At 40.6% G+C, this 12,208-nt stretch overlaps 1 protein-coding gene across 3 annotated transcripts; it reads left to right on the top strand.

The window, feature by feature from the left end:
* The first annotated feature begins 423 nt into the window (after positions 1-423).
* LOC146657519 (guanine nucleotide-binding protein subunit alpha-14-like) lies at positions 424-12,103 on the top strand. Of its 3 annotated transcripts, XM_085425675.1 has the most exons (9): positions 424-1,074; positions 1,149-1,199; positions 1,514-1,673; positions 8,535-8,719; positions 8,824-8,978; positions 9,418-9,546; positions 10,017-10,146; positions 10,234-10,387; positions 11,331-12,103. In XM_085425675.1, exons 3-9 carry the CDS (start codon positions 1,553-1,555, stop codon positions 11,519-11,521), a joined length of 1,065 nt encoding a protein of 354 aa, XP_085281801.1. In that variant the 5' UTR covers positions 424-1,074; positions 1,149-1,199; positions 1,514-1,552; the 3' UTR covers positions 11,522-12,103. The 3 variants fall into 3 exon arrangements, with proteins under 3 accessions (XP_085281801.1, XP_085281799.1, XP_085281800.1); XM_085425673.1 differs by having other exon boundaries at positions 425-1,199; positions 1,496-1,673; XM_085425674.1 differs by lacking the exons at positions 424-1,074; positions 1,149-1,199 and having other exon boundaries at positions 1,221-1,673.
* Positions 12,104-12,208: the final 105 nt, after the last annotated feature.

Here is a 12,208-nt window from a genome sequence, read left to right as displayed (position 1 = left end):
TTAATGGACCGAAGATACTGTAAGCCTCACCACTGAAAGGATGAAATATGAGGTCTTTTTCTCTGTCAGATGGTTAAAAAAGATAGACGGGGAGAAAAAATCAGATGTGGTCTTAATTCACAATCTTCATTTTAAATGGGAGCGAAAACTTTGTTCTAAACTGTTCCCACTACATGCTCAGCTTTGATGATAAATGGAGAGTAAACTGCCTGAAGACTGCTTGTGATTTTTTTTTTTTTTATCTAACACTAATTTACAACTTTAGTTGTTTAGTTTTCAACTTTTTCTGAGAAAAAGAAAAGGGTTGGTTAAGTTCAGGGTAATGTTTTCAGAGAATGCTGTTTTATGATTATTAATTATAATCTGGGGCCATCGTGGCTCCACGTGTGTGTGTGTGTGTGTGTGTGTGTGTGAGTGAGAGAGTGAATGAATAGTGGAATTGTAAAGTGCTTTGAGGGTCCCGAAAAGTGCTATATAAATACAATCTATTATTATTATTAATATTAATGAGACCCAAAGAGCGAGAAGTGTTTACTGGCTCTGTTTCGGGGAGAAACTTGCTTCTTTTAAAAGCACCACTTGAAGGGTAGAACACACTTATTTAACTTCATATCCACAGTCTTAGTACTTCTTTCTTTGTGAACTGGAAAAAGTTTTCCAGAGATCTTAAAGTAAAAAAAAAATCCTCATATTTTAATTAGTCGTTATATATGTGAACTTTTCGCTACTTGTGATCATTCGACATATATACTGCCACCACTGACTGCTTATACTGTGGATAAATGCTGTGATTACCTCGCTTATATTCTCAAAAACCCTGCTGCAAGATCACAAAACGGGTGCAAAACACTCATTCCTTCACTGTTGGCCTTCCCGCCCTCTAGCGGGCGTGAAGGCCAGCCAGAGGGGCCCTCCCTCCTCCCTGCTGCCGAACTGCTAAATGCGTTTCCTGTCCCTGGATCTCATGAATTACGAGTGTGATATTATAGAAACTTCCAAGGAAAGCGAGCACAGCGTGGAGCACTTCTAAGAATGAGCCATGGCACTCCATGTCCGATTAAAACTCATCTACAGGTGAATTCCTCCTCGCTCACCGTTTCCACAGGTTGTGGCAGCGAACTTCCCATTTTATCCTTTTCTATTTGTAGCCGGTGCCACGCCCTCCCGATTCGTCAGGATAAAGCTGAAGTGTCGTCCAGGTAGAGTATAACTGCAGCACTTTGTCCAATAGGAACAGCTCGTGGTGCACCTTGTTGTACACCTCGATGCTTAAGAAAATCAGAGAGAGAGCTTTGGACTTACCCCTGAAATCTAGCACTTTATATTTTAGCAGCAAACTTTTCTGTTTCTGTGGAAGTCAAAGGCGCAGTTTTGAAGATGCTCTGTGCCTTTTTGCGTCTGAAGTTGTGAAGTGCAAGAGGGGGCAAAGGAGCATTTTTTTTTTAACACGTCTGAGTTTCCTTTTTCTTTTTTTTTTTTCTGTCTTTAATCAAAGCCTGCGACATTTTTACAGCCGAGTGGTCGTTGGAGAGCAACCTGGTGACTTTCAGCGATGGCTGGATGCTGTGTTTCAGCGGAGGAGAGAGAGAACCAGAGGATCAACGAGGAGATTGAGAAGCAGCTGCGGAGGGACAAGAAGGACTCTCGCAGGGAGCTCAAGTTGCTGCTTTTAGGTGAGCATCACTAACCTGAACACCAGCTCGGAGGGTAACTGACTTCACGGAGTCCTCCTCATTCTCCTCATGCTCTCAAATACCATGCTGTAAATCATTCAAAGGTTTGATCTTGATTGTAGTCATAGATGTTCTTTTCCGGGCAAACGAAAAGCTTTAAAACATTTGCTCTTAAAGTTGTTCCTCTAGCGGAAGGATCCAGGCGTTTTCATTTTCAGTTGTGGGGGATTTTGGAGACGGCTCGGCAATTGCCATTTCACCGCTTCCTGGCCACACCTGGCCACGGGTATCATGGCAGGTGGGACAGAGCTCTGACGCCTGTCGACTAGTATTCATTTAGTCATATGTAAGAAGAATGCACACTTTAGAAGGGAAAGGAGTGGGTATTATATCCAGCACGCTACATTTTGTCATTGACACGTGTGTCTACATGAGAGGATTCAAGTCATGAGCAGCGTTTCACAGTTGAGGCGCACTGGCTTTCCGAGAACATCCAGGGTATGCGCAGCCGCGCGCCATGGCGCTGCCATTGATTTTACGCGTGGTCGGGGGTTTGAATCCTTGAGTACTTTTTGTCTGCTGGGGTTGCTAAGTTTCCACCTGGCCACAGAAATGCCGAAAATGGACACACACAGACAGACAGACAGACAGACAGACAGGGAGAAAACGGATCGTTCAAAATGATATCCGTTTCTTTCCTTTACAACACTTTTACACAGTCCTGTTCGTGATGACCTGTGGAAAGCGTTAAGGCGTGGTAATAGAGCCTTAACCTCACCCCCCCCACACACACACTCTTCCTGAATATAGGGGGGTTGCCCTGTTCTAGGGTTATATAAGTTTATGGAAGCGGCTTCCCGATCCAGAGGAAACTTGCTGAACATGTATCAGGCGCATTTTACTGCAGCAGTGTGGGAGCACTTCAGGAACGCAGTCGCCATCCACGCCTCGGTCAGTGGTGTGTTTGAAAGCCATAACTAGCTGCTGCGGGCGCATTTCATGCAAACGTCATGCAAATGCATCACGGAGCACGAGCTATTGGTTTTTACCTGTTCTTTTAGCAGATCATTTCACTCAAAACACAGCGTTATGTTTCTGCCTGCAAGCCAACATTCATTTGCTTTAAAAGAAAACCATTTTCTCAGCTCACTGAAGGCTGTTACAGACAGCTGGACTGCAGCAGTTTTGTTTAACACATCACAAAGGTAGTTGAGAGAAGTCAAAAAGTGGAGTGAAACAACTTTCCAGAAAAAAGGATGACCCTGGAGTCTCTGTTCAGGCTGAAGGAGTGTCAAACATAAGGCCCAGGGCCCAGAACCTGGCCGTCAAAGAGCCCAACTCGGCTCCCTAAATAACTTTGGATAATGTGGTAAATGCAAAAAAGAAGGACATAAATGTTATCATTCAAAGTGTATTTTTTTAAAGCTTTTTTAGCGACAAAGACACCAACTGCCCGGTCATGCTGCACCAAAGTCAGTCTGCAGGATAAAGTCTGGGAAATAAACTGCTTCTTTCTGTCATTTTTAAGCATTTCATCATCATTCTCCTTTCTTAAAGTGGGAGAACAAAGAGTCACGTTGGAGTGTTTCTGTTGCTTTCTGAGGTACTTAATGTATTCTTAAATGTCTTTACACAGACAGAAGAAGGAATGATTTGGAGGGTTTTCTTTTCCAGGTAATAAATCTACTGCTCCAGCCCACTAAGATCAAACAGGGCTCTGTGTGGGCCACAGTGTAAAAGGAGTATGACAGCCATGATCTAGAAAGTAACCTTTTGTTACCTGGTCAGAGTGACTCAGCTCTCAGTGGATTTCATTAGGATGGTCAGAGTCAGGTCTACTGAGAGTGCAAGAGATTATATTATAATATTTATACTATATATGCATATAAACATGTATAAATGCACATGCGCACACTTACAAATATGGATATATGCCCTCGATATATCGATATATACCCTCAAATATCTATACATACATTTACATATATAGACACTGAAATACTGTTTGGTTCTTCTTTTTGGAAGAAGTGTTGTTTTTTTCTGTTACTTTTAACTGGAAGATGTTTGAATGTAGCAGTAGATCTGCTGGATCTCTTTTTTTGTTGTTGTTTTTAAAAGTCAAATTTTGCAGATTAGTGACTTCTCATGTTTTTTGTTTTGTGCCTCTGCACAGTCGCTGCCTGGCAGGTACATTTCAGTTGTGAAAAAAAGGACAGGGCAGAGTTTGACAGGTGGTAGTAGCCGTTATCTCATGACACTAACACCACATTCATTCACACGGGCACCATCACCTCGTGTTACAGCGTTCCCCGATCGAGGAAGTGTGCAGATATGAAGCTGTGTTTGGGCTTGTGGTCAAATCTGTTATATGTGTGTAGCTATTTCATGTTGGCCGCCGGTCTGTGGAGACTTCTGTAGCCGGCATTAATCGGTCACAAGGAAATTGTAAAACCTGACTCTGCACCACGCACACACGCACGTGTCCAGGAATCAAGATAAGTCAAGAGTCCAGCTCAAGACGTCTTTTCAGCTTTATTGACAGATACAGTGAAGAAATGACAGGAAAGTGGGGGGAGGGAGAGAAAGAGAGGGGAAGACAAATGGCTAAAGGGCCATGGGTCAGACTTGAACCTTGGCCGGCCATTCTCAGCCTTATGGTTGCCTGCTCAACGCACTGAGCTAAACTGGCACGTACTATAAGATATCTTGGACATCCCAGACTGCAACGTGAATGACATTTTTTGTGATTGGTGTTTCAAACCTTTTTGTATCTGACAGACTATTTGAATTGAAAATCATTCATGGGGTCAGTTGTCACAGTTTATATCTACTGTAGCTTCTACCGGTGGCGTCTGAGGAAGAACATTCTGCAGGGACAGTGAAGTGATTCGTCAGTTTTTATAGCTTGACTATCCTTTAATTTAATCCTCTTTGAAATCAGCACCATTTCACTAAAACAAATTCAAATGGTAAAAGAAATTTGACTGATTGGCAAGTTAATCAAGAATGATATTAACAAATAGAGAACTATCAAAAGTTCATTCTAGAGACGATGATGGCAAAGATTTGTCACAGATCAAGGGCAAAGATTAACTGAATAATGTGACATGAATACATGCAGTCTGAGCTTGTTAACCTCCCTCCTTGAGGTCCAGCCTGATTTGCCTCCAATCTGAGCACCTGCCTCTCCTTCTTCTCCAAAATGATCTCATCTCCGAGAAACTTGACTTGTAAACAAGGTGCATGCAAATGCACACAATTTGTCTAAGATTTGTTTGTTAAGATGTAAAGATGATGACATGCAAAACAGCTGGGAACCAAGGAGCTGACACACACACGCACACAACAAATGCCCACAAGGTGAAACTCCCCACCCATCCCTGCATAAATCCACACATACACAAACACAGCAACCTCCAATATTCAGGTCTGTTAACAAACACATTTGTTAACGAAATCGGCTGTGCATCATGTGATCTCAGTGAGAATATTACGAGCTTTTGCTGTAAGAGCTGAAGAGTAACATGGCAGAAAGGGACTGTGTGTGTGTGTGTGTGTGTGTGTGTGTGTGTGTGTGGTTTGCATACCTTTTAATAAGAACAAGTAAAGTATGTTTTAGTGAAATATAAGTTAATCGAAAGACCTTTTAGATGGAGAGCTTGAGTCCAAATACACACCGAGTCTCTGAGTTATTAAGCGTGCATCTGATCCTGTCACTCAGGAAAGGTTTCAGGGTGAAAAAGTGCACCGTTCTTGTTGAATTAATTATTGGAAGTTAGGAGGGCTTTTGTTTTATTTATTTTTCCATCTGACCAAAGGAAGGTCATTTTTCAGAAGCAAATTAAGCAAGGTTGACTAAAATATTTTATTCAACCAGGTGAAACTAAAGCTATGAATGATATGTTGAATTTTATTTCGGGCAATTTGTGATATTTAAACTTCCTGTTCTCGGATATTGGCGAGTGTCCCTTTGGCAGTCAAATATACATTCAAATCGTTCAGCTTGCGTCCCTGCGTGGACAAGCTGGGTATTGAGAGTTGTCACAGAACTTGTTTTTATTTCTTTTAACTTATCTCTTAGTAAAAAGTTGTTCATAAAAAGACAGATGGGTCTTTAATGTAGCTGCCAGGCAGCTGCCAGCTGGCATACAGTATGCAACACCTGTGCAACATCACACGTAATAATTCAAATTTGGGTCTTTTTTAATGTAAATATCATAAATATTGAGTTGCAGTAATAACTCACCAGGATGCAGCTCAGTAATATTTTAAAGTATATATAAACTTTATGCTCTTGCAGAAGGGGCATGGATGCATGACACTGGGCAGGGGTACATTTTACTGTATCGACAACTTCAAGTTTAAAATTGTCACTGTAAGGAGGGATAGAGACTCCCATGACTTTTTTTGTTTGTGTCTTTGCAGCAGAGAGCTAAATTTGCTTGCTTGCAGTGGCCATAATATCTTCTCTTGGGATAAATGAAGAGTAGAAAATTAGGCTCGTCTTTTATCTTTAACCTGGACCAGATACCACCAGCAAGCTCTGATCAGCTGACCTCAAAGATCTCGTATTTGCATATGAATGTAGTAATTTACTAATACATGGAGGCAACTGACCATAGTAAACTGGAAATAAACCAGTCCATTTCCAATTTAATTAGCACAATTAAAGGTCAAACATCTAGCTAGCACTGACCACACACAACAACTCAAGGTTCAGTATCTTTCTCCAGGATAGTTTGGCATGCAGAGCGGAGCAGCCGCGGATCAAACCACCAGCCTTACAACAGGTAAATGACCTGCTCTAGCTCTTGAGGCACAGCCTCTCCGTTAAATGGTTCAGACCCAAAGTGATCACTAAAATCTTGGAAGTGAGCCTAAAGAAGACAGAATGGGTGTTTCACAGTGTTGGGCAAGTTACTTTGAAAAAGTAATTAATTATAGTTACTAGTTAGTTCTTCAAAAAAGTAATTGAGTTAGTAACTGAGTTACAAGATTCTAAAAGTAATTAATTACTTGAAAAGCAACTATTGCGTTACTTTAAAAAAAAAGTTTAATTGGCCATGTTTGACTACTTCTGATGTTTCCTCTACATTTCACCTTTAAAAACAGTTTATTTGCCTTGTTTAGTATCATTCTTTTCAGCACAACCTCCTGTGTCTGAATTTACAGTTATGTTTTCATTTTGACATACTGTATTAACACAATTGATCTAAAATCAGACAAAAAAAAAAACATAAAATCAGAGTAGAAAGTTATATTTTTTACTGTAACAAATGGTAAATGGTCTGTATTTGTATAGCACTTTACTTAGTCCCTAAGGACCCCAAAGTGCGTTACACATCCAGTCATCCACCCATTCACACACACATTCACACACTGTTGATGGCAAGCTACATTGTAGCCACAGCCACCCTGGGGCGCACTGACAGAGGCGAGGCTGCCGGACACAGCCTCACCTCTGTCAGTGCGCAAAGAACAAAGTTATTTGCATCCATTTACCTTTTACCCCTTTTTTACAATAATCATTTCAAACTATTTACATAACAATCAGCTGTTCTGCATTCAATAAGATGCCACACAAATTATTTGTGCCACTCCAAATATTTCTGTCCACTATAAAGGAGAACATCACTGCCTGACACCTGCAGGTCTGACAGCAGCAGGTGTATCACTCCTCCTGTTTTTTTTTTTTTTTGTTTTGTTTTTTTACACCTTGAGACGGCAGTCGCCTCATTGTTTTGACACACAACACAAAACTATCCACAACACCACACACTAACTACACAGGACAACACATTAACTACACACTCCAAACACGCTAAATGTCACAAATCTCTCACATCTACAAACTCGCTCTCTCTCTTTTTCTGTTGTCTGTCTTTCTCGCCGTCACTCCTAAAACTTCCCCCTCTTCCTAAACTTTTTTTGCTCATAAGCAGAGAGTGCTTATGTTAAGTTTAGACAGTAAACTTGGAGAAACTATTCAGGGAAAAACACCGCGTATATATTGTTTATCATGACTCTGGTTTTACGTGGCCTATCAACACAATTTAAACACTGGTATATATCACCTTGTTGCTTGTTGCCCATCACTGGTGTCACATGGGACCTTTTAAGGACCTGTTGAGCAGCCTCACAGCCACATTCTGGACCGTTTGCAGGGCTTCTGGGGTTGATTTGCTCAGGCAGGGAACAAAGGCAAATAATTATAGAGGCATGACAAAATAAAACATCCCTCCACCACTCAAAGTATTATACTATAGGGCAATTGAATTTATCTAGTAAGTGTGTGCATATCAATACGTTTAATAAAACATTATCTATGTAGCTCTCAGCAGCACACATATGAGCTCCATATCAACCTGCACATAAGTGATGCTTACACATTTCAGTATTTATACTATAATGATATAATCTGCTTGTACAATAAGTACTCTAATTTTCTTATACTTAACATTTGTTTTCTTCCTCTTTATAGCTGTAGTTAGACTAATGTTATTACTGGTGGTTTTGATACTTAAATACTTCTAGGTACTATGAGAACCTGTTGTCTGGAATCAAAATCAAGACAATGAAAGCAGTCGTAACTGACTCATCAGCATGATTTCTTTAAAATTCAGAAACATGACAATTAAAATGGTCAAATCCTGCACCGATGAGCACTGCTGAGAAACAGGCTGTCACGTGAATGCAGATTTTTAAAAACAGACCTTAGACATAAAACTGCATTCCCGTCTGCTCACGCAGCCAGCAGATGTTTACTTTGGTTTGATTTGCAGAATGTTAATTTGCAACGAGGCAAAAAATTGTAGACCAAATAAATCTATTATTGAGTTTAATCCTCAATGTGTCTCACAGGCACTGGAGAGAGTGGAAAGAGCACCTTTATCAAACAAATGAGGATTATCCATGGAGGAGGATATACAGACGAGGACAAAAGGAGCTATGCCAAGCTGGTGTACCAGAACATCTACACGTCCATGCAGACAATGGTCCGAGCTATGGAGGCTCTTGGTATATCTTTCACTGATCCCCAGAACCAGGTACAGGCAGACTGACTCTGTTCCAGTCCTTTACAATAAAGACTTGATGGATGGTTACCTCATTGTTACCTCACTGTCTTTTTGTCTTCTCGGTGTGTCCATAGAGCCATGCCAGCGCAGTCCTGGAGGTGGAGGTGGATAAGGTGGAGGACTTAGATAGCAACCTCGCCATGGCTGTCAAGAGTCTGTGGGATGATCCTGGAATACAGGAGTGCTATGATCGGCGCAGGGAGTACCAGCTGTCCGACTCCACCAAATAGTGAGAATTAGGCATTTATGATCTTTAACAGTGTGCGCAGATCAAATTATATTGACAGGATTATTAAATGAGTATAATATTCATGCAGAAGGAGGAGTCCCTTCTGACCACATAGATGAGTGCCTGCTGATAGAAGAACAAAAATCTTGCTGAATATAGTCTCTGTCACTGCCACGAACGATGGCAATAAAAAGAGAAGAGCTTTTTTTCGGCTTGCTGTTTTTACTATTTTGGGAAATGCAAATTTGATCGAAGCTAAAACAAAAAGTATTTGTTCTCTTGCATTGGAGCAAAGTCTTCATCTCCCTTGAGAGTCCCACCAGTGAGTGAACTCTCATGTAGCTACATGCATTTGGTTTACATTTTAAGTTTTCTACGTGTTTTCTGTATTTTTCCTTTCTTAGTGTTTTTTTTTCTCCCTGCATATTTTTCTTTTTAGCTATCTCACAGATCTGGATCGGATTTCACAGCCCTCATACATACCTGACCTTCAGGACATCCTCAGAGTCCGAGTCCCAACCACTGGTATCATTGAATACCCCTTTGACATGGAGAATGTCATTTTCAGGTGAGGTGCATATTGACATCTTCTGAGTTTCAGTTCAATTCAGTTCAGTTGAATTTATATAGCATCAAATGACAACAGCAGTCGCCTCAAGGTGCTTTATATCTTAAGGTAGACACCTTACATGTGTAAAAGGTAAGTGAAGAAGAAACACTCAGTGCTTCATGGGAAGCCAATGCAGCCTAGACCTATTGTAGCATAACTAACAGATCACCTGATCCAGCCCTAACTATATGCTTTATCAAAACACAAAGTTTTAAATCTAATCTTAAAAGTAGAGAGGCTGTCTGTATCCCAAATCCAAACTGGGAGCTGGTTCCACAGAAGAGGGGCCTGAAAGCGGAAGGCTCTGCCTCCCATTCTACTTTGAAATACTCTATGAACCAAAATAATAGCAGCAGCACTGGAACTGGCCACAGGCATGGCACCGACCTCGAAGGTGGCGTGACTTTTCTTGGCTGCTTTTATGACAGGATGGTTGATGTGGGTGGTCAAAGATCAGAGCGGAGAAAGTGGATCCACTGCTTTGAGAACGTCACCTCCATCATTTTCTTGGTGGCACTCAGCGAATACGATCAGGTCCTGGCTGAGTGCGACAATGAGGTGAGAATTTAACGACACAGCAAATGATGATTTCAGTTTACATCCTCCTGGAGTTTTACATGTGTTTGATCCCTTTAAACATCTCAGAACCGCATGGAGGAGAGCAAGGCCCTGTTCAAGACCATCATCACCTACCCCTGGTTCCAGCGCTCATCTGTCATACTTTTCCTCAACAAGACCGACATCCTCAAGGAGAAGATCTTGTACTCTCACTTATCCACCTACTTCCCTGAATTCACAGGTTAGACTGAGTGAATGCTCATCTTGATTTCAGCTCTTATTCCACCGCAAGATTTGTAATTACTTAGCTGATCTAATTAAGTCCTTCATCATACAATCGCTGCACGGTACTCATTTTTATGGAAGTGTTGAAATAGACTAAAAATACTCAACTGACACTATATTAGGTACACTGTGCTGGTACCAGGTTGAACCTCCTTTACCATCAGAATTGGTTTAATTCTTCATGGCTGAGATTTAAAAGGGAGCTGAAAACATTCAGCAGGAATTTTGGTCCACATTGGCAATCATTAGTCTAAGCTCCGCCCCTCCCTCCTTGATACAAGCCCACAAGAAAATCACCAAATTTGTTCTGCATTAAAAACCCATAATTTGTTCAAAATAAAATAACTGATTGTTTTTTTTTTTAAACACATTTTTAATCTTTAAGTATCAAGACTTAGAATTTCAGTTTTGGTTTGGTGTTTTTGGCTGACAAGAGGTGAAACCATGTGTGGTCTTCTGCTGCTGTAGACCATCTGCTTCAGAAGATGGTCTTCTGCATACCTTGGTTGAAATGAGTAGTTAATTACCATTAGTTACTATATCATCACGTCTGGCCATTCTCCTCTGACCTCTGTGAGGACTGCTACTCACAGATCATCTTTTCACTTTCAGACTATTCACTGTAAACACTACAGATGGTTGTGTCTCAGTAAATTTGAAATACTCAGACCAGCCTGTTTGGTACCAACATTTAAAGTCACTTAAATCACTTTTCTTCCCCATTCTGATGCTCAGTTTGAACTTCAGCAGGTCGTAAAATGCATTGAGTTCCTGTCATGTAATTGGCAGATTAGATATTTGCATTAACAAGCAGTTGAACAAGTCTACCCAATCAAGTGTCTGGTGAGCGTATGTTGAATTTACTGACATATTTAAATAATATCAACCCTGAATTGCAGGACCTCAGCAGGATCAAGTAGCAGCTCAAGAATTCATCCTAAAAATGTACCAAGAACAAAATCCGGAGAAGGACAAGACGTTGTATTCTCACTTCACCTGCGCCACAGACACAGAAAACATCCGCTTTGTCTTCGTGGCCGTCAAAGACACCATCCTCAGGCACAACCTCAAGGAGTTCAACCTGGTGTAGAAAGGTTGCATACAGCACAGGAGCAAATGCATACAAGAGAAGACCTGAGGAAAGCCGAAATAGAAAAGAATCTAATTATCAATCAAGCTTAAACCAAAAAAAAGAAATTTGAAATTGTTTCATTTCTAACAAGGGGGATCCAAAAAAGAGAGAATACAAACATCCTGTACCAGACATACTAACATGAAATTGTGTTTAGATGCTTTAGTTTCCCTTGTAGTTTTTTAGTATTTGCTGTAAATGATACATTACAGTGGAAATGAGAAAGTGAAAATTAGTAGCAAGTAACTGACCTGTTGTGTGAACTACTTATTTAAATAGACATATGATCTGAGTGCTTTAATGTATGTAAATGTATCCCCATGTAATAGTTTGATAAGGATGCTCTTTAGCCCGGTTTTGTGATTTCATAATGTTTAGAAACGGTTGCTCTAACACTGAGACGCCTTAAGTGCCTTATTTACTCAGGACAGTCAGCAGAGCCACGGAGTTCATAGAGTGTCAGATGTAAATAGTCTGAGATGTGCTTTAGGAAAAAAAATACAACTGTTTCTTCTATTTATGGTTATTTTCAATAAAGAGTACAAGTCAGGTGCCTGACGTTTTCTTGGTGCGAGGAATAAATGAAGACCGCTTTGAATTAAAAAAAACGTTTATTTTTATTGAAAAAAAAAAAAAAAAAAAAAG

Source organism: Rhamphochromis longiceps, linkage group LG12 (assembly GCF_057381845.1).
Source record: "Rhamphochromis longiceps isolate RC_006_pf linkage group LG12, R_longiceps_female_GT1.1, whole genome shotgun sequence".
NCBI classification, from domain to species: domain Eukaryota; kingdom Metazoa; phylum Chordata; class Actinopteri; order Cichliformes; family Cichlidae; genus Rhamphochromis; species Rhamphochromis longiceps.
This window is presented reverse-complemented; position numbering and strand designations above follow the sequence as displayed.